This window comes from Orbicella franksi, chromosome 5 (genome assembly GCF_964199315.1).
Source record: "Orbicella franksi chromosome 5, jaOrbFran1.1, whole genome shotgun sequence".
NCBI lineage: Eukaryota > Metazoa > Cnidaria > Anthozoa > Scleractinia > Merulinidae > Orbicella > Orbicella franksi.
In genome coordinates, this window is record NC_138149.1 from 26,483,257 (window position 1) to 26,511,151 (window position 27,895).

Here is a 27,895-nt window from a genome sequence, read left to right on the forward strand (position 1 = left end):
AGGTTCCAACTAGATTGATTTGACAAGTTAAAGTTTGGTATTTAATGTGAGAAAGTGGTCGTTGTCGGGGAGATGGTCGCACAGGGTCGCTCAGGGAAGTAGGAGTGTATTAGGCACATTACTTTCACAAAAGCCATTTTAAGTCAACTAGAAAATAGGCTGTACTTTGAAGAACGTAAAGTTGGGGCCACCGTAAAGTGGTCGGGGCCACCTAGCAGAGGTGCTTGCTTAGTAAAGGTTCCAACTAGATTGATTTGACAAGTTAAAGTTTGGTATTTAATGTGAGAAAGTGGTCGTTGTCGGGGAGATGGTCGCACAGGGTCGCTCAGGGAAGTAGGAGTGTATTAGGCACATTACTTTCACAAAAGCCATTTTAAGTCAACTAGGAAATAGGCTGCACTTTGAAGAACGTAAAGTTGGGGCCACCGTAAAGTGGTCGGGGCCACCTAGCAGAGGTGCTTGCTTAGTAAAGGTTCCAACTAGATTGATTTGACAAGTTAAAGTTTGGTATTTAATGTGAGAAAGTGGTCGTTGTCGGGGAGATGGTCGCACAGGGTCGCTCAGGAAAGTAGGAGTGTATTAGGCACATTACTTTCACAAAAGCCATTTTAAGTCAACTAGGAAATAGGCTGTACTTTGAAGAACGTAAAGTTGGGGCGTTTACAATGGTGACCACTTGCTAAAAAGAAATTTGATTGTTTATTCAACTATCGAAACAGAGAATATGCTCGAAACAAGAAGACAAATATGACAACCATCGAAACTAATGTGCGGGTAAATTATAAATGTCCTTCCTAGCTGTCCTTCGTCTCTCACTCCTAAAAACTTCTACACTGGAGCAGAATAAACACCAGTGGCGTGGAAACTGTTGTTCGATGAAATGTCCCTTCAGTTGTCACGAGAGAGGCGAACGTCTCAATCTCATATTCTTATAACTATAAACACATTTATAGCTTGCTTCCATTTGGATTGACTTTAGTTCACTTTAAGTGGGACTTCAACCTCTGTGTTTTTATTTGGAAATGCTAGTGACACATTGCAATGCCTGACAATAGCGCCCTCGTCTTGCGGCTGCGGTGGTGATGAATCACGGACTTCTTTCTACGACAGCACTGTGCTGGGCAAGGTGGAGCACAGTTTGTTGCGTAGCAACTCTGATCACATGACGCGGGTGGCGACTGCGGAATGACTGCGGGTTGAGCGTAACCAGCTGGGGGTTGGTACCCCGGCTGGGGTCCCATGGGGGGATATACCGGCTGGGGTCCCATAGGGGGAAATGGCTGGGGTGCCAATGGAGGTTGTGCTCCCATACAGCAGCTAGGTAGATAGGATGGGGCACATGTGTCCGGGCACGGGCCTGCCCCTGATCCCACTGGTGGGGTAGGGGGCGGAATGAGGACGTCCGCGCAACAGGTTTCACTGCACGATGGGGCACATCCAATCGGATCTTTGCATCTGGCGGGATCACAGTATCGAGGCTGGGGACAAGGGTTGTATGCAGCTGGAGGTCCCGGGTGTGGGTGACCTCCCAGAGGACCTACAACCTTATATGGCAGTTTGGGTTGCTCTTGTGGTACTTCTATAGAGAAAAGAGAAAGGAAAAGATTAGCTTGCAGCTCTGACAACAACATGACTTTAGACGTAGTTATTGGATTTTGATTACTTTTTTACCGCCAAACAATGTCTCATCGCAAGAGATTGCACAATTGCCTATTAGAATTTGAGGTCGAAGTTGAAAATCCACGGAAGCTTAAGAACATCAAGGCTTCCGATCTTTAACCCGGTGGTAAAATAAAAAGAGCCAACACTGACATGTTTCAGTTCGAGTCGCGCTTTCTCTTCTTATGCCTATCGGTTGTTGTCAAATATGCAAGCTTAGAGAACCAAGCCAGAAGTTAAAGATAGGAAGCCTTTTAAGTAGCAAGGGAGTCATTAAGCAGTTGAGAATTCCTAAGAGACGCGTTTCAAAATGTCATAGTCGCCGCAAATTTATTCCTTCAAATCACTTATAAAATCAATCTTTTATGACCACAAACCACAAATCACGCTAAATTTGGTTTACATTTTGTTTGAAAAATTCTAAATTATCAAAAGTCAAATATCAATATGACTGTAGCATCCTTAGGACGAAGTAGAAATATGGGGTACGTTTCCTTGGCCGCAAGGAGTGGTACCCTTGTTCTATTTACAGCTGAACGTGTTGTCTAGGAAGTTTCAAAGGTGTTAGTGGTGGAAGTTTCGTTTGCTTGCGACTTTCTTAAGGTTTCCTCTCTTGTGGTGCTTGCAACATTGGGGTGGGCAGGTCGGTCCGCATCCATCGACACAGGTCTGTCCGCACAGTACAACCGGAGGGCCAGCTGGTGGGGGAGGTGGAGGAGGAGGGGGAGGGGGTGGTGGTGGAGCTTGGCAGCAAGAGGGAAGGTTCATAGGAGCACAAACGGAGGGACAGGGAGCAGGCATGGGCATTGGCATGGGCATCGGTACGGGGCAAGCACTAGGGGGAGTGCATGGTGGCGGCACGGGTGTCATACAGCAGTTCTCCATACAGGCGGGTGCGCACACCTGAGGACATGTGCCAGGGCAGATTCGGGGCTCAGGTTTGGGGGTGGGGACTATAAGAGGAGGAGGTGCTTCACCTGTCTCTGTAGGTGGAGCTGTGAAGAAAAGAAAAGAAAGGAAAATTAATTGCAGCAATAGCAAGAGAAGGATAAGTAAATTACTAGAAGGACCCTATTGACCTCTTGGTTCCCTTTCAAAATTCTTCTTACAACGACCCGTCTCACTAATAAATTAAGGAACCCTAGGCCCCCTTTGGGAAGATCTTTTCATAAGTCTATTGCTTATCTGGAAGTCTGATTGGCTGCATTGAAACCAACTACGGATCTATACAACTCCACGTTTGCAGTGTCAATTTTAAATCAAAGGCAAATCAGTTCAAATCGGTTGCACTGTTACATGAACCAAGCTAAAAGTATAAGGTACTCTGGTTAGCAACAATCAAGTTGTACCTTCTTCAGCGGAGCCAGATTCCTCTCCGCTTCCAGCTGCTGACCCACCTGTAAAAGCAAAAGAACATTCAGGCTCATAAAAATCATAATTATTATAAAATATAACATGATTCTGAATATGGATATCTAAAGAAATATTACATTGAATAGTTTAGTAACAAAACTAAACCTAAAAGTAAAAACAAAGTAAAAAACAACTAACCAACCAACCAACCAACCAACCAACCAAACAAACAAACAAACAAACAAACAAACAAACAAATGCAAAGAGAGCAAAAATGATATGCATCTCCGCTAAACATTCATTTTGAATTTTCTTAAAGGTAATTTGAAATAATTTTAAAACAATGTTATGTAAATATGTATTTTTAAGAACCTCTCAGCCGGCAAATAACATATATGTATTTGCCTAGCATTATGAGGTGGTTGAGGGTCAAACGGTGAGTACAAGGACGAGTAATTCCAAATAATACCTCTGGCTCGGAAAGAAGTAAACTCGCGTTCCTTACGCTAGAATACCAACTTTGGAACTTATACCAAAAGGAAGACGCTTGCGGGCAGCTAATAAACAAATGACGTATGTTTTGATTATCAGAGGGGCAGAAAGGGCAGGATGGGGAGGCAACCTTGTTCATTTTGCATAATATACTGTTCGTGGCTAAAATGTTGTGTATAATTTTGTGCTGGAACATTGCCAATTTAACTTCTTTTGTGGCTGTGAAAGGCAGAAGATAAATTTTATTTAGATTCTCTTTTGTGATGCCGTATGATGAGAGTTTTTTTTCTGAAGTGGAAGGAGGAAGATTTTCTAAGGTTAACAGTTTGTCGTATAACATCTTGCACGTTATAGTACAGATTGGTGGCGGGGGTGTAGTAGAGTCGCCAGAATTAACGTGAAGGAGCTTCTTCCAACTTTGAGGGATCGCAGATAAAAGACTATGATATTGTAAAAAGTTGCAATTTAGCGTGTATTTATTGCGCAAGGAAAGGAAAGGCTGGAAGCAATTTTGATGCTCCTCAAAAAGGTCTGAAATTTACTTTATACCTGCTCGGTGCCAATAAGGCAGATATACCGTTTTTTTGTCAATCGTAATGAATTTGTTGTTCCAGATTGTCTGAGACAGTATCTCGGTCTTGCTGTGAGGTGTCGTAGACACGATTTCTTACCAATGATGAATAATTTGTTAGTAAAATTCAGGAAGATGGCCATTAAGATCAAGAAAGTTGTGGTCATAATTACATTGTAAGAACTCAGTGCCGCCGACAGTAGAGTGAAATGATTTTGGAATATACTTCCACGGTGCATCTGAGTCGGAGCACAGCCGTTTTAACCAAGTTAGTTTCAAAGCCTTATCGAAAAGAACAAACTCTTTCATGCCAAGACCGCCATCCGATTTCTTCTTGATGAGGGTTTTCTTTTTTATTTTGGCGGGTTTTTGCTTCCAGATGAAATCGAACACTATTTTATTGACCTCTGTTGCAAAGTTTTTTAGAGTCTCCATAACACTGGAGATAATAAAAGTTTGGAGAGGGCTAACGTTTTAACAATATTTATTCTGAAAGTGAAGAATGATCATCGCAGTAAATTTTCCAAATTAAGCAATTGGAAAGAAGAAGCCTGAAAAAAATCAGGGCTTCAACGGGATTCGAACCCGTGACCTCCGCGATACCGGTGCGATGCTCTACCAACTGAGCTATGAAGCCACACATTGGGAGCGAGGTCAATTTATTGAGTTCATATCTTCCCGTGAGGAGTGAAATGATGTGAAGTAAATATGAAATGATTCATATTTGAACTGCGGTTGTAGGTGAAAGTGAAGAATGATCATCGCAGTAAATTTTCCAATTTAAGCAATTGGAAAGAAGAAGCCTGAAAAAAAAATCAGGGCTTCAACGGGATTCGAACCCGTGACCTCCGCGATACCGGTGCGATGCGTTGAAGCCCTGATTTTTTTTCAGGCTTCTTCTTTCCGATTGCTTAAATTGGAAAATTTACTGCGATGATCATTCTTCACTTTCACCTACAACCGCAGTTCAAATATGAATCATTTCATATTTACTTCACATAATATTTATTCTACCGTATATAGATAAGTCTCTTCGGGACCAGACACTTAAGGTTTTCTTTAGGGATCCTAATTTTTCAAAGAAATTTTTCTTATGAGACAATTCTAACTTTCTAAATTTTAACTTTCTACTTGTATCTTGGGATATTTGGTTCAAACATTGTTTTGCTAACTGCTTCTATGGGACTTAGGTGTTAAGCCACTATTTTATGCTAAGTTCTGAGATTGTACAGGGACCAAAGTTTCGCATTATCCACAGCAGTCCTACTTACCAGCAGCACTGCCTGAGGCAGCTCCAGCTTCTTCGGCTTCGGGTTCTTCTGCGGCAGCAGCTTCATCATCCTGTTTCTTGCCTTCATCTGTGATAAACGTAAAACAAAACATTCGAGCTCTGTTTTGCTTAGGGAGGAATTCTGAACTTATTCCTGCGAAGTCGGTTGAATTGGTTGCAAAGCTAATCACGCCCAAAACTAAACCTTTTGTAGCATGATTTGGCCCACTTGAAGTTCCTCGGGCTCTTTTTTCACCAAATCATCGTTCAATTGTATTGATTTGCCTCCTTCAGAAACTGGTTCTATTTTTGCTTAACAACTATGACCAAACGGATACATTGTGAGACTGATCACTGTTCATGAGAGAAAAATAGTTGAAATCAGTCGAGTCAAAGCAACTACGTCAAGCAAAACGAGTCAATGTTAGGTCAACGTAAGGCAAGAAATTTCAAGTGGTGTCAATTGAATTTAAGTGAAGTGCAGTCAGATCAAGGTAAGTGAATTGAAGCCGGGTCAGGTCAAGTTAAGTCAAACTAAATCAAAGGCTAACAAAACAAAAGCTATTTTCAGATCAGGAAAGAATTGATAAAGACTCCGGTTAACTTAAACTTGAAGGTGTCCGTTTTGGGGGAACGGTGCAGTGCATTTCTGCGTAAATCCAGACATTGGACGGGAAATGCGATAAAATTAAAAATTTCCCCAATAAATAGTGAAAAATTACGTTCTACAATTTTAAATCTGCCACAGAATTTAGGGCAGTTGAAATTCAAGGTATAGCACTGGAGATGAATGATTGCAAGCCCCAGATCCCCATACGTGTTTCAGTTGTGCCGTGTAAACGCTCGCAAAGTAGCAAAACGCATGCGTAGTTCACAATTACAATGCAATGAGAATTGTAATGAGGGTCGGGATGAGGTTAAATTGAAAGCTTAGAAATGGAAAACATTTAAACTGTCTCGAAGCTGAGAAATGACGCTATTGTAAACTAATAGCTGAAATATGAGACCTGCAAAATTCACTGATGGCTGAGAAATGGCTTGAAATTAGCTGAGAAATCGCCCAAATTTTAATTGATAACTGAATTTCTATCGACCACATCCGGATCGTCTCGTACTTGGTAATACTTCTAAGAGCGAAAAAGGCCAACTATTTAGATAACTCTTACAAACCACTAGAAGTTAGGGGCGTCCCATCCACATGCAGGGGTCAGTTGAAACGTGGACAAGAGAGCGAGTCATGTATTACCTTTCACGAGCCCAGAAGAAATGAGAGCTGTTAGAAGCTTACCGTGCTTGGATTTCTTGTGTTTTCCTTTGGCAGTGCAGGAGAGAGAGAAAAAAAAGAAACATTTAAAACATAAACTTTACAATGTTTATTCGGAAGAAAAAGTATTGTTCGTATTTAGTTTATTATTTTTGCTGATGAGGAGTTATCAACAAGTTTCCAACTATATTTACTTGTTTGTACAGTACCTAACAATCAGTTATAATGCTGGAAGCTGTGAAGCTGTTTTAGGAGTTAATTCAATGAAGGAAATATCTTGTCTGTTTGGGGTATCAAACAAAACACCATCAATGTACCAGTTTTTGATATGAAGTTACTCTGTTTCACAAATCGAGTAAGCGAGATGCGAAGGGCTGGGCAAAATGACACAATAAGTATAATCTCAATCAGCCAGAATATTTGCAACTTTCTAACGCATTCTGACACGTACGTGACATTGATTCTAAAATTAAGATTGGAAGAAAGCAATGGCTAAGTATGTGTAAATTAAAGTCAACTCAAAAAGTCATCGAGCCAAATTATAGATCACTTGAATTTTCCAATGTCTAATAGTCACTTCACAGCAACATTAAAATAAACAAGTGGTACAATCACTTGAAATTTTCTGAAAGTCAAAACACTGGGGAAACAAAGAAATACGTGGTAGAGTGAAAATTGCGGTGGGAACCAGCCAGCTCATTTTGTTTGTGATAGACGTCTCGGAACAATTTTGCGTTCCCCATCCGTTTTATTACTATGTGTACACTTATATAATACTCCTAACCCTATCTAGCAGTAAACTTCACATGGAAAATACCCCTTCAAAGAGCGTTTGAAATAAGCTAAAAAAAAAAAGACAATTATAGGTGTCCCATCATAGAAGATGAAGAGAACAACACATTGAATGCAATGAAATATTAACTCGTTGAACTTATCCAACCGTGGCACAAAGAAATGCAGTTAAGTTGGGTTGATATGCTTTCTAGACAAATAAAAGCACAGAAGATGTTTCTGCTTTCAGACTCACTGGCATTAATGGAAAAAAAAAAAATTTCTTTTTTCTTAAACCACAATGCGATCAATTTGAGATACGTCCAAGAAAGATTCGCTTACCTTTTAGTGACTTGGCATCCACATTCAATGTGGAAAGAGTTAGACCTAAAAGCACGAGAAATACGAAAAATCTAAGCCTCATTTTCCTGCGGAGAGAAAAAAGAAAAAAACCGTTACTCGTTGTGGAAGAATTAATCTCAGAGCTAGTGTATTAAATTGTTTTGGCTCGTAACTGTTCTGGTTCACCAGCTTGAAGAGCGGGCGGTTCTCTTGATGAACCAGAAAATTTTAAGAGCGTTTCTAAGGCGACAGTCTGTTAAAGCTGACAGTAACCTCCCCTTAGTGAATTAAATGAAGCAGAGATTTCAAATTTGAAGAAATACCTTCTTTCAATAGCCTTTTCCACCCAGGAGAAACGCTCTTTGTTGTTATTATACTACGGGGCAAAAGACTAGAGAGCAACCCTCGTTATCTACCTCTGATGTAAGAATAGGCAAAAGGTTATCGACCTGTCGTTCACGGTACCGGTATTATCCATTGTTCCCTAGCTAATCAAGCGTTGAATTTTTCATGGTCGGTGGAAGAGGACTGAAACCGTAATGCAAACGTGACCCCGGAAAATTAGCTTGTTCTGGTCAAAGGGCGTCATGGGCCATGCAAATCATCCACCACGAATGCTTGTAAAATTGGGATGGGATGAAACCCGAGGAATAACAGAAACCACGTGCTCATTTAAGAAGACAAGATAAAGACAGGGATCAAAGAGTTAATAAACATCCGTCAAGGTGTCGAGAATTTTAATGACTGCGCATGTGCACGCATAATTGTTGAGGAAGAACTTTCAAGTGAATGCTGGTGCTAAGAACCACTACAAACGGCTTCTGGTGGCTTGCTTTAAAAACTGAACTTTTTCTCAGCTTTTTTCGCTCGAGGATGGATTAATAAAAAAAGGAGTATATGGGAAACTTTGAAATCAGCGTACCTGAGCTCGTACAGGCGAAAAGTAAAAATGTTTTGGGGATACACATCCTAAGCAAGAAACCAAATACAGCTTTTCGTCTTGGCCGGCGATCACTTAATTATTAAGTGTCACTGGATATGTCAATTTTGTCCTTTATTCTGATGCAGATCAGGTTTCATCTCTCTTATTAAAGAACTGGTTAAAGTCTTTCAGTCCAAGCTGCGCCAAAAGAGACAAAAAACCTTTCAGCGCTGGCTATTTCGAACCAATCGGGAAACAGTGTTGCAATACCAACTGTCTGCTGGTTAGCTGTTGGTACTCAAGAGTTGGTCAACAAATCAATTTTCTCACTAGCGCTTGTGGCTTGCCGCGCGCGTGTTATCTCCATAGTTAATCAATGTACAAACTTTTAAATTATAGAGCGTGGAGCAAATTAGAACAGGAGTCAACGAGACGGTTGATGGATAAAGGCTGCTACATGTCCAGGAAATAAATTTCTTTCCGTCCGGAAATAATCCCAGTTTTTTAATGCGCATTAATCTTCTCCTGTCTCACTCATCCCTGCCTCTTTTACGCGCGTTGCCGGTTGTTCTAGGAAACCGTTATTTTGAGAATTCTATGATTTCAGGAACTTCACACGAAAGAACTCATTTACATGCTAAAAGATCAATATACAACACAGCATTTCAGGTTTCCATTGAGCTGACAATACGTCAATCGTAGAATCCACGGTCAATAGAGATCAACCCACAACTACGAATAGGCTTTACCTGTAAGGCTGGTTTCCATATGATCGCTACGAAAACTGCGACAAACAATGTCCTGCAATTTATGGGAGGCAGCGTGGCCGAGAGGTTAGGACGCCGGACTTGAAATCAAGAGGTCACAGGTACAAGTCCTGCTCTGACCACTTAGTTGGAGTTGTTTCTCGGCGGACTCTAGTTCAACTCCTCGGTTAGGCTTATAAATCTGAGAGCTGGTTAGTTGTAGCTAAACATTTTGCATAGCGATCTCAGCAATCATTTGAAAACTGGTAGCAGTAGAGTCGATCAACATTTTTTTGTTGCGATCCCAACGATCCTAGCGATCGTAGTAATCGTAGAAACCAGCCTTTATAGAACAATTGACAGTCCAGGCCATGGCAATGAGGGAACTGATATTCTACCATCTTACTGCTTATGTCACAAAGCCATATTCAATGCTTTTGCAAAGAGCTCGTTCTTGCAAGCTGAGGGACTGGAGACAATCTCTCGCCCGTGTTTGCAACATTCGGCGCCCAAGCACTATTACATAGTGATGGTATCAGTTTGCGAAAATTTTCCGAGACCGTAGTTAACATCCCTGAGGGTCTCTAACCAATACAATTTGTCGCCGTTATGGCGCGAAAATGTTCGGAGGGAGAGTCGCAAGTACTTATATTTTTTTCTTTGTTTAAATATAAGTGTAACACTCTTGCTAATTATGCTTACAAGAGGCCCCGCGGGACATCTGATATTTTCGCGCGCGCGTGAGGTCAATATGCTAATAAAACTAGTAGTTTAAATTCTGTGGCAAGGGTCAAACTAACATCTTTCGAGTTATATTAGAGCTAGTCATTGTCGCTGTTCTTATAATTTCCTTTTCGCGATCATCGTCTACCAGAGGTCAATCATTCATTTCGGGAAAAAGCTGTAAGTTTGTGTTTTTCGGGGTTTGTCCGTTCAGCCGTCTAACGTTGTAAATAATTGTTTATTTTTGTTCTATTTTCAGTCAAACTCGTTGTCGTGAATAAACTTAAACGTTTGTTCTTTTTTAAAACGATGTTTGGAGACCGATCGAGATTGGCTTCGCGATATGGCGGTAACAATAAGAGAATCCAAAATTCGTAGAGTGTTTCAGCAGAAGCTGTTTTGCCCAAGGCAGTACTCGTTCCCCAACTGAAAACGCCTTTGGGTTCTTTTTATATACACTTTTCGTCGGTTGATACTTGCAATCAGCTTGTCGGCCGAGTGTGATTTCTCCAACTTTTGACAGCACGCAGAAGTATGAAACAATTGTACGCTACATTTATATATCACCTTATTTTCAAAGGGAAACTAGTCTGGCTTTCAACTCCCTCGTTTAGTTAGACATGTGGGCAAAATTTTGTTACTGCCTGGGAGTTACTATCTGTTAAAAGTTAACTGTGTTTTTATTTTCAGTTGATTTGATTTTGAACAGAATGTTAATGAAGATAGCTGAGGCCAGTTGCGATACTGCGGTTAATTCAGGATGAGATCTCTTTATTGGGTCATATTTTGAGAATCGCATTTAATAACATTGATCTCAACAGTGAAAGTAAGTCTGCTCGAGGACTTTCTAAGAGAATAGTAGATGTAGATATGAAAGTAATGCTCGAGAACGTTTTGGTGCAGAATCGAATTAGGATGTGATTAGCTGTATTCTTTTTTTCTTCTAACCATATTTCTAACTCCAATCGCCGGAGTTGTACCTTAGGGCAGATCGGGGCACTGTGTCATATGCGCAGAAGGCAAAATGAAAGACACTATCAGTTTTATTGAAACGTTATTCTCTTTTTTATTTCTTCCGAACTTAAAAAGTTCGTTGATCATTGTATCATTTTACATCAAAATTCCACTATGAAATTATAGCAAAATAAATAACAGTGGAGAATTTTGCAATAAATTGCAAATTTCGATTCTTAATTCATTTCTTTTTTTGGTAGACTGGGCAACAGCCATTTGGAGGACCTGGTGGGGCGGGCATACCAGGGGCTCCGGGGGCTCCGGGAGGTCCTGGTGGTCCGGGATCGCCGGCCGGTCCCCTTTGTCCTATATTTCCGGGGGGCCCCTGCGGTCCGGCGTTACCCTCAGGTCCGGCATACGAAACATATTGTCGCTTGGCTGAAATGAAACACAAATGTCATGTTGAGCATGTTACGTGCAATAACAACTCATCAGTGCAAATAATTGTCACGATACCCATATATGGTCAGGACGTCTTCATTATCTGTCATCCGTGCATAAAACAGATATCTTGCAATACAAGCAGTTTGGCATATTTGGAAGTGTGTTCATAGCCTTCAGTTCTCGCAGAGTTCTACACCACCACATTTATCTAGCTGTAAGGAAATGCGATTCATTGCTAAGTTGTTGGACAATGGGAATCACAGTCTTACAGAATTGTCGTCTACATTTAGCCAGCTCGTTCCACCGTTTTGCTAGTTAAATTTCGAGTGACTTCGCGTGATAATTGAGCAAACTGACATGCTGAACTTAGAAGTCAAAATTCTTATCGGTTGCGAAAAAGTTTCAGAAATTAAATTTGAGTCGTTCTACCAAAATTCTACCCTATGTATTTTTAGTTCCCTGTAATAATTGGTGCGTCTTATTTCTACGATGATACGAAGAAAGTCTCAGCTTCTCTGAGAAATGCTTACTTAGGAACGGTCGCACTAGAGCCAATTTTTACGTTTTTCGAGGCGAGAATAAATTTGTTTATGTACTGTGCACAGGGCCTTCCTTCTGATTTTTCCCTGGCAGGGCGGGTGGCTGTACACAGGCTAACAGAGTAGAGAATAGATCTCTCTCTTCTGCTTCCCAGGCGTGCATTTTCTTTCCCTTTCATTATTGCAAAGATTGTTGGTCGTAAAAGTAAATTTCTACTTATAAATCCTTAAATGAATTTTTTAGACCCATTTTTCATAGACAAAAATAAAACGCACACGCTTCCAGCTGTCGTGTTTTATCTATCTGGTGGTGTAATCCTTGTCGTAAGGAAGTATGTAATAGAATCAAAGTGGAGAAAAGTGCCAACGTATAAAGTACTTACTGTTAAATGCACCAGCGGAACAAATCAATCCAAGTGTAAACAACAGTAGAAAGCGGATATCCATGTTGACTCTCAAATAGACAAAACAAAAATAAATTGTCAGAGAACTTCACTTTACTTTATGGACTTTATGATGTGTATATCAAATCTGGCATACTTTAGGGCTAAAATATATAAATTTTACTTCATTTAAATTTATAGAAACATAAATCTTTCGTCGTTGAAAATGAAATTCGATTGTTAGTTTAGACATAACGAAAATAGCTCGCATATATGACTAATTTTAAGTTTTGATTTACAGATTAATTCTCACATCATCAAGCTTTAAAATAAACCTTTGTTTATAGCCATAAAGCAGCAAACAGACCTACCTTTTAGTATATCTACCAAAACAAATTGTTTAGCATTTAGCGGTTCACTGACTTTAACCTGTGATCTCAAACTCGATCGAGGACGTAATGCCAAACATATTTCACACCTTACGTCTCCCAGACGACCCGACAACACGCTCCTGCGCAGTAAAGAGTGAGCAGGTCACTTGTCACCTGGCTAATCGGCGTTTCATTTTCTGTCAACTCGTTTTGTTTTCTTGCTAATCTGGGTACATTAATACAAACACCAAATATGGGCCATGTTATTAAGAGTTTCATGATAATCTTACTGCTAGTGCCTTTTTGTGAGTAACAATGAAATATTGTACGTGGAGCAATGTTGTTGGTCTGTCACGTGTTATCTTTCTATTCGAATCGCTTGACGTAAGCGAGCTATCCGTTGGCAGGTTAATGAGGTTCGCGCTCAGTGGCTCGGTGGAACTGTAAGAGCAATTTTCTGTGAATAAACTTCTGACACCCTTTACAGAGAACAAGACCTTCTCTTAAATGTTTGGTGCACATTGCGTCCCACGAGATTCCGGCTAAATATCTGCTAGATTCAGAAATAGTGGCCAGGCTCAATCAACAAGCAGGACAGCCAGCTTAAGCCTTGTGGCAAGATTCAAAATTGCGGTCAGAGATCAAAATTGCGGCCAGATTCAAGGTGGCATAGAACACCTAAAAGTCAAAGAGCCCTCAGCTGTCAAAAGAATAATGAGATGTGACCTTAAGATGAAATGGTCAGTTGCTAAGAGTGTGTAGTGTTCCTGGTTGTTGAATTCAAGTTGAAAACCGCCTTTGTTGTCTTGCTTCGATGGATCCCACGGTTTGACATATTCACGCATCAGTTGAACTGATGTCAGGCGCACTATTAACTCAACCCTTAACACTTAAGCAGTTGTCACAATTCACCAACCTCAAGGATCATTTTTCAGCTTTTACAGATTTGTTAGAAAAGAAAATATGAAAAAAGAAAAGAGGAGAAATGAGAACTACCATTTTCCAAGGGATGAGATTTAATCAAAGACCTCAGGAATTGTTAATAAAAGCGGATTTATTTTCTCACCTTATATTATTTACTACATGTCGTTGCTATATTTGATACTCGTTTTAACTGTTTTTAATTATTTTTTTGGTATTATTTCTGCAGCCGGTAATCAGACCAACTTTGCTTATTATAATATAATCTTTAAGCACTTCTCTTTTAAAGCGAAAGAAGAAGTTAATAATAGAAAATAAATCTCTTTCTCCAGATAAGCATAAAAGAAAAGCATATTTTAAAAAGTAACGTCGACGTTCGAAAGCCGTACCGTTTAATTATCTGATAGCTATAATATAGAAAATACTTTCCATACGTGCACGTGTACAGTGTTTATACCAAAAGAAAGAGCTGCATTTATCCAAAATTTTTAACATGGATTCCATGGTGGAGAAAGCTCGAAACATTTACTTTCCTGGAGGTGGCACCACGGCACAGCACGGGCTTGGGGGACCAGGAGGTGCAGGCGGTCCGGGTGGTCCGGGGGGGCCTGGTGGTCCTGGGGCTCCGGCGGCCCCTGGAGGCCCTTGACCTCCCGCCACTCCTGGCGGTCCCTGTGATCCGGGATGTCCAGCAATTCCATAAATCGGAGGCGGAGCAGGCTTCATTTGGTCTGCGACTTGCGGAATGGGTGGATTTGGTCCGGCTGGGGGAGGACTGCCACAGCAGGATGCTGTACATGTTGGGGCGCAAGCTGGAGTGCAGCTCGCTCCACAGGGGAAGGCAGAACGCTTTGCTGTGAAACGGGGCAGAGGTTCAGAAGGATTTTGTCATTTAGAAAATCTGAGAAGATCTTTCTTTAACGTTCATTGACCCAGTGGCACCACATGTTTATCTTACAGATTACGTATATTTAAAACTACCATCTTAAACGCAATCAGTCAGTCAGTCAGTCAGTCAGTTAATAGTCAGTCAGTCAGTCAGTCAGTCAGTCAGTCAGTCAGGCGGTTGGTCGGTCCGTCAGTCAGTCAGTCAGTTGGTCAGTTAGTCAGTTAATAGTCAGTCAGTCAGTCAGTCAAACGGTTGGTCGGTCGCTTTGTTAGTCAGTCAGTAAGTTACCAATCAATCCGTCTCTCTATCTCTATTTATCAGATAACAATGTTAAATAATGAGGACTTATCACATTCAGTAGGTGTGCAACGGAAGCCCTATTCTGGATATAAGTGGTGTACTAAACATGCTGGCAGTATAACTAAATAATGTTTTTGATAGCTAGATGTTCGCATAACAAATAACGGCCTATACATTTGACACTTACTGTGCAAAGCTGAGGCGGTGTAGGCAAGGCCTAACGTGAATAACAGAGCTAAACGACAATCCATGATGCTTTCTGTCGAGATAGAAAACAGATGGCTTGAGGTACAATCAGCTTTAACATAGCACTACTTATCCTAATTACACATAGTTAGAAGTCAATGTGTAACTGTTAGGTATAACATTTTGACGTTCATGAATCAAGAGTCACTTTTGTTTGATAAAAGTTTTCCGAAGCCCCAGAAACTGCTATCCACAATAATTACGGGACCGTGGTCTCTGCGATTGAGTGTGGCTGTTAGATTTTCAGTCTTTATGTTTGGAATTTCCAAAAAATGCTTTGATTTTCCGAATCTTAGCGAAATGAAATACATTTTTTGTTCTTCATCACTATATAGTTTTCTTGCCGTCTTAAAAAATGCTCTACTATTTTAAAGAACTCAGTTCTTACCTGGCGCCCTGATTCACGCACCAAAAGCAGCGAGTGGTCCTCAAAGAAAATCCTTAATTTTTATTTCATAAGTTTGATCGACGGTAAGGTATTGAAATTTTTTTATTGTTACGTGTTTTGTTAACGTTCTTGTGCAGCAGGTCTATGAAACTAAAGTGATAAACAAAATTTTGAGAAAGAGCAGGTATTACGTTTTTTGTGTGAAACATCCAGTGATTCCGTTTTACTTTGCTTAGAGATTGATAAGCATAAGCTTGAAGTCCAGGAAAATTCAGTAAAAGGTAGATTTTTCCTGAATGTGCAGTACCTCTTGTCAACTCAATCAACTAAGATATTGAAATAACCTGGTTGGAATTCCAAGAATATGCAAAACCTTCAATAAAGTGAAAACATGGTGCTAAAACGGCCCCCTCCGTTTGCGACACCTACGATGCGTGTACCGACACACTAGTAGAGCCAACAACGTTAAATTATCGAAGTTTCCATGCACGGTTGGACACAACGAGAATTGGGCCTTAATTAATTAAAAGCGGGGGAGGGGTGGATGTTCATGTTATTGCTGTAGGGTAATAAAATAGACCCTTTTGTGAACTGTTAGCATCGTTGGCAGTTCCTTTTTGGGTACGCCGATAAAACTGGTCAATTTTAACTCTATGATTTCCCGTTGTTTTACGTTAAAATGCTTAGGAAATCGTAGGCTATCGATTTGAATTGGAAGGAAAATGAAATTTGCGACTTCTTTGCCTGTTGAAAGTAAAGCAGCTAAGTTTTGGGGAAGTTTCGATTAGAAGCTTGTTCAACCACTAAATTCTTCTCCATTGATTTCTTTTAGTGGCATTTATGAGATTTTGTCAGTAAATCACACAATTACTTCATGCATGTTTTTTTGTCATGCACCTTTTTGCTTGGCAATATGATATATTAAAAAAGTTGATATTGGCTGTTCACAGGAATAAACCCAACGCTACAGTAACTGAAGAAGGAAAAGTACCACGATATCTCATTAGAACATTCAAGGATACACGTAGCTGACCAAATATTCCTCGGTAAAAAAATATTATCCCCCGACGCTCCGTAAAAAAGGTCCTGTTGCTGTTTCTTAGATAAAGTAATAGAGAGGTATATTTTTTCCCATAAAACGTTAATGTGCTGCTCGCATACATAAACGAAAACTATTACGAGAAAAACGACATTCCTAACTTTTTGAGCGGAACCATTTTCGGTCCTGGGATCATTTTCGGCACAATTTGGGGATCATTTGGGGGCCGAGATCATTTGTGGGCCTGTACATTTTCCTCAAACAGAAGATTCCTGCCGCTTCTGTCAGCAGCTTTGCATCACCAGGAATATTTTCATCCCATGCGACAACAACAACAACAATAACAACAATAACAACGAACAGCATCAGAAGCAACAACATCTTAATAACAGTAACAACAACAACAACAACAACAATAATAATAATAATAATAATAATAATAATAACAATAATAATAATAAAACAGCAACAGAAGAAGCAGCCAAAACGTAACCTGGTGAACCAGCTAACAACAAAACCAATGAGTTAATACAAATCATCTTTATTTGTATTTTTGAAGTGAGAATTTTACATTCCTTTTGCGATAAAACGCATATGTTAATGATTACTTTGTATGTACATTGAAGCTCCTAACAAAAACAATAAGTTTGAAAAAGGCACATATGAGAAAAAACATTTTCATGCACACCGGTATAAACTACTATAACGTGAGCTATGAGCAACATTATGAATGAAAACACTGAGATCATATCCTTCATAAAAAGACGGGAATGCAGCGAGTTTTGTTTTTAGAATATTAAAAACGAAGATTATTTAAATTAAACAAAAGAACTTTGACGTTCCACCAGATCGAAATTGGCAGTGTCTAAGTTACCAGACGTATGTCAGATAATAACTATCATTGCTGCGAGTCGAATCTGGAAGTGTAGCAGTTCCCGTAGGCTTGTAATTCCGTTTGGGGCTAAGTGCATCGTTTCTGCCTTCTGTTTTATTGTTCTTTCAAAGGGTATTGCGTCATTCGTGGGAGACCTTGCAAGAGCTGCTACCGACCGATCGAATCTCAAAAAGAGGAATTTAACGTCCAGGGGGCCCTGGGGGTCCGGGTGGTCCAGGAGGTCCTACACATCCGGGACATCCTTTGGGTCCATTTGGCCCTGGCAATCCACATATACCATCAAAACCGGGAGGTCCTGGGATTAACTGTGGTGTGGGAGCCGGAAACGGGGGAGGCGGCGGAGGTGGCGGAGGATACGGAGGAGGAAGACGGGAGGCGCAGCAGGAAAATATGCATCCCCTTTTACAAACGTTCGTGCAGCACTTCCTACAGCATGACCTAGAACAAGGCAGAGGGTTGCTTCTCAAGACTTTGTTAACTGAAATGATTGCAAAGAGAATATCTTTGTCAATTTGGTTGTTAAAAAGGTTACAAAATTGATAAAGTTGCAAGTTAAATCAGATTAAGAATGTTAAAAGTCTAATTCACAATTATTTCACTCGCAGTTGCTGGATATGAGATGGTAGATAGCCAACGAGGCGCGTAGCGTTGAGTTGGCTATAACTATCTCATATACAACAAACGCAAGTGGACTAATAGTTTTTATTAAAAACGCCCCCAAAATATTGAAAACGTAAGACGTACGTTTACCATATTTGTAGAGCGTGATATAATGGCTCATATACCATGATGGCTAAGCCAATGAAATCTCTTGAATTGCATTATCTAATGATCTAGTTTTTAATAAGCTTGATTATTTCGAGGAAGTTTAGACAGTTTTTTTTTTTCAATTGGCAACGGTTAACGTTGTGTCACCCAAATAATATAGCTTATCCACCACCAGTATTGTTTTTTTTTTCTAAAGTACTTGGCAAAAATTGACTACCACCTTTGGAGGGACATTTACCAACGTGGCTTATGTGCAAATGATACCAAAACCAATTAGTATGTTTCGACAGACTCTGTTAAAATGTTTAGCCCCTTAATATAGCTTAATATCATTCAAAACCTTGAATAATGATGGCACTTGTTATTAGTTTTCTTGCTTGTGCCAATCAACTATAAACTAGCATTGTTTATATAGCTGGTGAGTGACAATTAATATGAATTATGACGCTGAGAAATGAAAGTGCATCATCACATTAGTTTTCTTAATAAACTTAAGGGGATCTTTCATTCATTTAAAAACAAATAGTTAAATACAAGTTTTTGCTCCGTAAAGCTCTTGATTTTTTTTATAGATTTTCAAAAGCTGGTTGAGTTATTTATCATAAATGACAGGTATGATCGGGGAATCAGTAATAACGTGCTTGATTTTGCTGTCTTAGAAAGAAGAAAGATTAAATCAACTGACAGTAACATAGAACAAAAATTAGCTGTTAATATATTTTTCATTTGATGAAAAAGAACTTACCGAATTCTTCCATTGGTTTTCCATTAGCAACATAGATCACAGATATAAACACCGCTAAGACTGCTATCTTAATGTCCATTTTTATATACCTGTAAAAAAACCAAGATGGAACAATAGTTAATGCCAGTCATTTGGAAAAAGTTGTGACGGAACTAATTCACAAAAAAATGATCAGAATACCTTTTTTGGAAATTGATCAACTTTCACTGAATTGTGTGTTCAGCGAAAAGAAGTCGACTAACCGTCCTCAACTGCTTTGCATTGTTTAACCTGTCAGTGCAAATTGAGAAGTCTGACGCTATCTGTTGAACACCTCTGTGTATAAACATAACCGGTGTTTCATGGAATTTATAGCTTCAGTTTATAATATCGTTATACTCCCGAACGGCAATCCGCGGCTTGTTGCATTTATATCAGGAACTTCTAAGACATGCAAATGTAATGAACGTCTTTGAAGCCAAAGCCATCTGGTGTATTAAAAATTGGAATGTCGAAACTTTAGCGAACGGACTGAGTACTAGTCTCTGCATTTTCGTTCCCAGAGCCGTCTATGCTCCTCTTAGCCGATGGGGCCTAGGTGAGAGGAGAAGTTGGCTCTCGGGACATATGCCTTGGCTACTCTTGGATTCTTGGACTACGATTTTCACTGATTCCATGTTGGTTTCCTTTTTGAGAATGTCACTGGTTGATATCAAAGACCAACTTAACACATAGATGAGATCATTACTACAGTCTGGATGTGTTTACCTTCCTCTTTAACAACAATTATAATACATTTCTCAACCTCCAACCTCTTTATTTCTATTAATCACTTTCGAGAGCGAATAATCTAATTGTTTTAGTAGAATTCTTACTAATTTTACTTCAAATAACGGTTTCCAATTATTTCTTGACGCATTATTAAACTTTGCGCCTGAAAAAGGTCGCTCAGACTGAATTGTCATTTAAAATTGAAGTTGTGTGTGTCAAGAAACCGTAAATGCCCTTCATTTCGACTTTTCAGGAATGTAATTATCCATTTGCATCAAAATTCTCCTCCAAAACTTTGGAAAAACGAAAAGCACGTTGCCATTTCCTAGACGACCTCCAGCCACTGCACAGTAATGGCTGATATGGCTCAGCCAATCAGATTACAGCATTTGCATTAGAATACTAGTAGAATTCTACTAATCTCCTTTATTGTTGTTATTATTTTTAGTTATTTTTTTGCATTACCTTGCGGTACATGCGGCTACATTGTAGTTTGTTGATCCCTCAACATTAGTGCATACTCTAACATCTAACATCTAATATCTAACAGTTTGACCTATCTTTTTAGTTAATGTCATTTTGGTGATCAGTGACCATGTTAATTAAATTATTTTTTGGAAACTGATCTTGTAGAAACTTTTAATAACGAGATTTCCGGCTCAGTTCCTGTTGCCTTGGTCAGAATTAGCTAGAAACAGTGTCTCCGCATGTATAATCAGTTCTTATTTGCTGTGGTCCCAAGGGACGCTGCTAAAGGTAAATTAGCTTGCGGCAAGCGTATGTGTTCGTTAACGGAGGTGCGGTCTTTAAATACCTTTGATAAAATCTGTTATAAGCCGGTCTTTAAGCGCTGTAATCGAATGGTTTTAGTTAGAAATCAACCAGTGGATGCTTTCGAAATGGAAATAAACGTTGAATTAGTGAAAATATTTGTCCAAAATATTAGCTAGTTAAATCATGTGTCTCCAGAGGCAGATTTTCTCTCTTGCCAAGGTCCCACCTGCCAATAGAGACGTATTGACGCATTTAGGGGCGGGAAGGTGGTCTCAAGATTCTCATATTTAGCCACTGGAGGCATCTAGTCCCATTTTCAGTATTTCATGTCAACGTCGCCTAGCCTAGAAATGGGACCCACCAGTTTCACTCAAAATATGACATAAAAGCAGCCAAGGTTGTACCGTTTATTAGCCTGCAATGCAGGCGTATTTTGGCAAGGAAGCGCATTTTGATTAAGCCAACGTCATCTTGGATTCATACTCGGTAGAGGCTCGGGGAAAGCCAAAAGGCGTCTTAGGAAGTAGGAGTAAGGTTGAAAGAGGAGTAGGGATTGGGAAGGGGAAGGTAAAATACCTATTGTCCCCCTCCCCTTCCCCGTCCACTTTTCCTAAGCCAACATGGTGGTGAATTTACTCGATTGCGAGCTAATACCGATAACTCGTGAACACACTGAAAACGCCTGCACTGCAGGGTAACCTTTTATGTACTATGCGATCAAATAACAAAGTCTTCCCTCGAAAAATCCCCACCAAATTAAAGGTGCATTAGTGTTAGAGGTTCCCTTGTCTCCCGGCTCACCTACATCAGTCCTTCAGACAGGAATTGACAATTTGTTCAGGTAAAAGAAACATTCTGTTACACTGTAATTGTCATCGTTCTGCTTTGGATATCGTTTGCCGATCGAGTCACAGATTACCTTACATGATATCTCTCAATCATGACCAGCTCCTACACTGAAACGTGTGGGAACAGGTAAAATGTTCCGGCTAGGTTGTCATTAGCTGGTGCCTCACTGTTGAAAACCACAGGTGTTTGTAAAAATGATAAAGGAACCTACGTCCGTCTGTTTATATTGATATGAATAAAATCCATCTAAGAAATCTTGTGTGTTGACAGAATTAGAATTTGGCATCAGCCTCTTCCATTACGCCTTATTGCCATGCTAGCGAAGATTCAATTTAGGGGGAAATATCAGCGCAAGTCGATAAAGATTAGATGTCCACCATCGGAGCTTTGTAATGGTGAACTTTATGCGAGTTTAGCTCGGAATTGTGTGACGTTTTTTGAGTCATAAATCGTCGGCGTAAAGTACCAGCGATCTCGAGGTGATTGTGTAATGGCTTTTTAGGCAATTCGCTTGGAATTTTGAAGTCATATTTCAAAAAGTATTAGCTGTGTTTTAACAATGGTCAGACCGTATCTTTACTGAATTTTTGTTCAAGCATTTTCTTTTGAGAAATTTTCATGCCACCCCGAAGAGTACCTGCGTTTCTTTTGTGATTGCTGTTTGAAACGATTGTGCCGTTTGTTTGTTTGTCTAGTTTTAACTAAACATGCCTTATCAAAAACATTGCATATTTGCCCATTGTGTAATCTGAATTTCTTCTTCCTGTAATGTCAAATTCGTTCGCCAATAACTTCACTATAGAGCGTGAATAAAGAACTTCTCTGTGGAACTCACGTGACCAGCACGTGCAAGTGTTTAAATAAGAAAAGAGGTCAAATCACACAGCATTGGTTTGGTACACCAACACTGTTTTCGAACGCCGATATGACTACCGTGACGTCATGTGAAAACGCTCCACAAATTAGTGTTTGATCTCAGTGCAGTGCTCATCCGCCATTTTTGCGGCAATTCTTGTACGGGTGGGGTGGATGGGGAAACACTTACGCCGGACCCTTTAATGGGAGAATCGGATGCTAAACGCATCAAAAATCCCAGTGAATTAGAGATTACAGTCAACGCGAAGGTTGATATTTTTGGCGTTTCAAATTTGATATCGCACCGGAAATGACCGCTCTGATTCTCAACTAACATCGCATTAGAAATAATTATCTTGTGAATGGGGCTATACCGATACCGATCTTTGCAAAATGGTCGGCGAAAATAAAGATATAGCTATTTGGGACGAACGTGAAAAATTTGACCGTTAATTGTTTAACAATTTGTCTTTAATTCATTTAATTGGTCAAACACCACGTTTTACATGCTTGGTTTTATACTTTCGCATTTTTTTAACGTCGGTTTTCCAGATTTCATGCTCTTGACGATCTCAAAAATTGTCAACTGGGTTTTCAGTAAAACACTGAAAGACAAAACAAAATCAAAATCGTTAGTGCAAGCGGTGTACTGGCCCGAAACTAGAACGAGATCTTTGAAAAAGAGAATAAACCCATCAATGGTTTGTTCATCTGCAAAAGGCTTCAGGAAAAGCTAACCTTTGCATACAACAACTTTCTTTTAGTCATGACTTTTCCTGATGTTCTTGATCAAATGATGACCTGGGCTATTGGCTTTCAGTGGTTCTGGTGATGTCTTGTGATTCCTTCTAAAAAAAGAACCAATGTTACTTACAAGTGAGATGGACATGAATGAATCTAATCGCATCCAACGCAATCTGCAATTACTACAACGAGAACTTTTTCACAATGAGTGCTTCTATGTTTTCGTCATCAATACAATCGGTGAGATATGGCTTTATTTCCTTCTCTGATACTGATCACTCAACATTATAGTCGATTGAGGTTTGTACCCTAAAAAGATCACGCGTGTTTTCCTTTCCAGATGCCCCAGTTTTTGCAAAGCGTATCGTAAAACTAAAACAACTACAGCCACTTCCTTTATCTGAGTCCAAAACAAAAGTTTATTAAAAGCACATATTTGATTATTCCTTCGATTTTATAAAGGAGGCCATTTACTTGCAGCAGGCGGGAGCAGGACAACATGGTGGTGGTGGTGGGGGTGGACAGGGGGCAGGGGCAGGAGCTCCAGGAGCTCCCTGGGGTCCAGCTGGTCCGGGAGGTCCGGGTGGTCCGGAGCATCCTGGGCATCCTTTGAGTCCAGGACATCCTGGTAGACCAGGGGCGCCGCCGCATCCCTTAGGTCCCATTGGTCCGGGTGCACCGATTGGGCCGGGGAGGCCGGGTGGTCCTGGGAGACCGATGGGTCCAGTGCATCCCTTCCATCCGGGACATCCGGGAGATCCGGGTGGTCCGGAACATCCTGGTGGTCCCATTGGTCCCATTGGTCCGGCAATCTGTTGCGTTGGTGGTGGAGGTGGTGGGGGAGGTGGACAACAAGGACAACAACGTTTGGAACCTGTAAGAAAATAAACTCCACAATTAGCTACGATTCGATCAAACATCATGTTAACTGAACGTTTTCCATGGGCCAGTAATCCATGTTGCAGAATAGTGATGAACTATCATTTAATCTAACATCTTCCATCACGATGAAATATTCTATTTTTTAGTCCCCCACGCAATTACTATACGTTGTCGACGCTGTGGAATGATATTGAGCAGAAATGTTCCATTCGGATTCACAAGTTACTGTCTTGCGTAAATCTCGGAGAAAATGACTGATAAGACTTTACTCATTGAAAAACATTTAATAGTTCTACAAAACATCTGAGAAAATATAGTGCTCCTTGAATGTTCGGATCAAAACTAGCTGAATATTATTCTTTTGAAAAATTAAGACAATAAAGTTTTCTAATCTATAAAACAGTGGCCACCTGTTAAGTTTCATTGTTCTTGGACAGACATGTATCTTATTCCTTCACGCCTTGGTGCTTTGCTAGCAGAACAGCAAAAGGGCAGAGTTCTGTTGGCCTCATTAAATTCTTAAAACTTTTTTGCTCTTAAAACAGTCTTTTTGCAAAAGCGAGAGTCAAGTTGTGTAATTTTTTGGAAATATTAAGACATCGGAGTTTTCTAAACTATAAAACAGAAGCCACCTGTTCAGTTTTATTGTTCTTGGACAGACATTTGTCACATTCTTTCACGCTTTGGTCCTTTCATAGAAGAGTAGTGAGAAAGACAGAGCTTTTTAGCCCACCTGGCTAAATTCTGGCTAAATTGGAATTTTTGTGCCTATACAGTTTTTTTTTTAAAGCGTGTGTCAGGTTATGTAAAAAATCAAGAAGAACTACCAATACTATTGATCCGTAATTACCACAAAGAAAATTGTTCGACTTAACCTTTAATTTCTGAGCTGTGGCCGGAAATGTCTGGTAACAATAACGCAAAAAACTTAAACTGATCAACAAACATTTAATAAACAGAACGAAAAAGAAAATATTTTTGAAAAATCGAGTACCTATTTTTTGGTTTACTTAGGTTCGATGACTTGATATTTCGCCACCGGCACAGCTTTGACAAAGATTTTTAGAAATTAACTCAGTTTGTCAAGAACTATGGGACATTTGTATTAAAACTGTTGAAATATGTCCTATCTAAAATAAGAACTTGAGCACACAACACTCGTACAGTTCCTTTTACATGCAGTGCCAAAAGTCGGTTGCTCTTATGATTGAAATAAACCAAACAATTGAAGATTGTTAACCGAAGAAATGTTTTTGATTATGACCCAAACAACACAGTTTTATTTTTCTAAAACGGATCAACATTTGACTTATTGATTTGATAAATAAACTACCAAAATCTTACCTTTTGTCGATCTAGCATGTGCGTAGCACACAAATGCAAGGACTAGGAGAAATATTAATTTGGAATTCATCTTGCCTGTAAGAGAAAACAGAACGAAATTAGCTTCAGGAAATCTTTGGAAACTTAGGAACAAATTTATTGAACAATGTTTTGACGAGAAGAGTGATCAACACTTAGTGGTGTGGAAAATAGGGTAATCGCTCCAATTAAAGTCCACTAAAGATCATCGCGACAAGACAGATTTTGTTGAAAAACAAAATAATAATGTTATGGCTACCGATTAAGTAATATTTTGTCTAGGTCAAGGCAATTTTACATAACTTTCAAGCGAATTGATGGAAGACTATGGATCAGGAACTCAAAAAGTAAAATGTTCGCTCACCTCTTTTCTCTGCCCTGACAGAATACAGTAAGATGTGACCTAGCTCTGCGAGACAGTAGTATTTACCATGATGAAAGTAATTAATTTTAAATGCGTTTCTTTGCGGTGTTGGTCTGTGATTGGTCAGCAACCTCAGAAGAGGCAGGTGATGTCAGGTTGTTAAAACGCCCCTTTCTGTGCCACTGAACTGATAAGTAGTTTTGTGGGTCGTCCGAGACAAGCCCACTTACACGCTTGACTTGATGGCATTGTACGTTGTTTTTAGGATCTTTTATTTTTTTATAAAGTGCGGTTTCTGGTTTAGCTTGGAGGAATTTGAGTACGGTAAAACGTAAATGCTATAAATTTCAATGTGTGTTATATTAAAAAATGTGCGTAATTGAGATGAAACCTCGAAAAGTGACTAAACCTTCCTTGAAGTACATTAAACCAGATTGGGTTATTTCGTGTTGATTCATGCATGTTTAATACACCTTATCTAATAAAACATCAAGGATCAGCAAATAACACTGACAATTCAAGGAAAACAAGCAGCTTAAATCAACAAATTCAGTAAACCAACTAAGAAATTAATCAGAGGCAAAATATGAAGAGCGCACTGGGCAACGTCTATCAGTCGCTCATTTGCAAGAAAGACGAGTAAGGCAAAACCTGGATATAGATAACAGACAGAGCTTGAAGCTTAAAGTGTCGGTGTTTTTGTTTTTCAACATCCTTAATGATTCTTGGCACTTTCAATTTCATGGTGACCTTAGGCTCCGTTTTTTTCTCTAAACCGGCTTGAAATGGCTTAATCTTCCAAACTGTATAAGATGAGATATTAAAATGTGTACAATAAAGATGTGTTATTGCATTAAAATTAGAATCAAAGCCACTTTGAAGTGTCCACGCCGAGCTAGCATAATTTACATGTCCCATCTTAAAGGTTCACTTCATTTAACTTCAGAGCTTGCTTGTTATTTCAATTTAGTGTTACTGGTTTTAGCACAAAAAGGAAATTCGAGTTATCCTATTGGTTTTAGTATTTTTCAACTTTCTGGTACTGATTTGATTAAATGTTTATTGTTTGTATAATACTTACGATTCACTGAGACAATCACTTCGTTTACTAGCACTGACATGTTTACTAAGACACATGAGCCCGGTGAAATAGTGTCTTCCAATCTAGAATGAGAAACCCCGACAGCTTTTGGTCCTATCTTTTTTAATAAGAAAAGTAACTGTAAAAGCATTTCATAGGTGTTTCTATTGGTGATTCAACTGTCAAGGTATGAGTTGTTTTCGAATAAATTTTCTTTGTGTGAATATCATTGTTTTTTTCTTTATTTCATGGGTTTAGCATTACTTTGGTTTATTGTTAATTGCCGCTGAAACTTAAAAATGGTGCTTAATTTTCTGCTTTTCGAATGTTTAACGTAAACAAAATGCCAAAATAAATAAGAAATACTGCTGGTTTAGTCCGTGGCTTGGGTGCGATTTTAAAGTTAATATCGACCTCTTAAATTTGATATTATCATGAATAGTGTTGAGTAAAATTACCTCCGAAAATACCAGTACCTGAATCTTGGAGGACGATAAAAAAGAAACATGTCACTGAACTCAGTTTGCGTAAATGGGGTGATTACTGCACTGGGTTCAAGTAGCGTCTAGCGCTTGCACGTTACAACGCGCGTTGGCCGTCTTTAAGATGAAGTGTAACTTTTTTGTTTTAGTTATATACTCAGCCCTTCAAAGAGGCCTCAATGAGAACACAAACGTAGTTAACCTTTCTATTATGAACCTGATGCTAAGGTGAAATAATTTACCACGAAAATAATACCAGAGGTCGAGAAGGGTGAGTATAGACGAGGATCTCGCAGTGTTTTGTTGTTCGGTAGCGGAGTGGGGACTGGAGACCGAGAATCGATATCAGCGGAGGGATCAGACGGTGGGACGGTTACGTCGGGTTCGAAGGTTTACGGTAACAATATGTCCGCAGACGTTTGATATATTTATTCCTTGCTTTCTAGTTTTGCTGTAAATTAAATTAGCATTAACGAATCTCAAATGAACGAAACTTAACTTAATTGCCCGCTGGTGGTTTTTCCAGCCAATTGGATGTGATCTAAACAAAACGAATCTCCTCAGTGAGTGTTAACTTTACTCATTTGTAATTGATACTTAATCGATAGAGAGCAGAATATATCACCCGGAGGTCAAAGAAATTTCATTACCTTAAATGCTCTTTTCGAAGAAATTTTGAGGAGTTTGATATGTGGAATACTGGTTGCAACTAAGAGCCCACCGTATGCCTTCGATACCATCTCACCTAACTAAAACT

At 39.6% G+C, this 27,895-nt stretch overlaps 2 protein-coding genes across 3 annotated transcripts; both read right to left on the reverse strand.

Moving 5' to 3' along the window:
* Positions 1–405: 405 nt before the first annotated feature.
* LOC145487659 (uncharacterized) lies at positions 406–10,770 on the reverse strand. 2 transcript variants are annotated; one of them, XM_081466477.1, is made up of 7 exons: positions 8,046–10,770; positions 7,723–7,808; positions 6,634–6,657; positions 5,347–5,433; positions 3,009–3,056; positions 2,637–2,654; positions 406–1,579 (listed from the first exon to the last, which is right to left on the reverse strand). In XM_081466477.1, the coding sequence occupies exons 2-7, from the start codon at positions 7,802–7,804 to the stop codon at positions 1,026–1,028; spliced, it is 813 nt and encodes a 270-aa protein (XP_081322603.1). In that variant the 5' UTR covers positions 7,805–7,808; positions 8,046–10,770; the 3' UTR covers positions 406–1,025. The 2 variants fall into 2 exon arrangements, with proteins under 2 accessions (XP_081322603.1, XP_081322602.1); XM_081466476.1 differs by having other exon boundaries at positions 6,592–6,657.
* A 381-nt stretch (positions 10,771–11,151) lies between these two features.
* On the reverse strand, positions 11,152–25,598 carry LOC145487906 (uncharacterized). The gene is made up of 13 exons (XM_081466679.1): positions 25,576–25,598; positions 25,194–25,268; positions 23,442–23,841; positions 22,985–23,071; positions 22,730–22,828; positions 18,996–19,084; positions 17,667–17,960; positions 15,549–15,556; positions 15,102–15,225; positions 14,255–14,579; positions 12,805–12,944; positions 12,434–12,502; positions 11,152–11,505 (listed from the first exon to the last, which is right to left on the reverse strand). Exons 2-13 carry the CDS (start codon positions 25,261–25,263, stop codon positions 11,309–11,311), a joined length of 1,902 nt encoding a protein of 633 aa, XP_081322805.1. The 5' UTR covers positions 25,264–25,268; positions 25,576–25,598; the 3' UTR covers positions 11,152–11,308.
* Between the last annotated feature and the right edge of the window lie 2,297 nt (positions 25,599–27,895).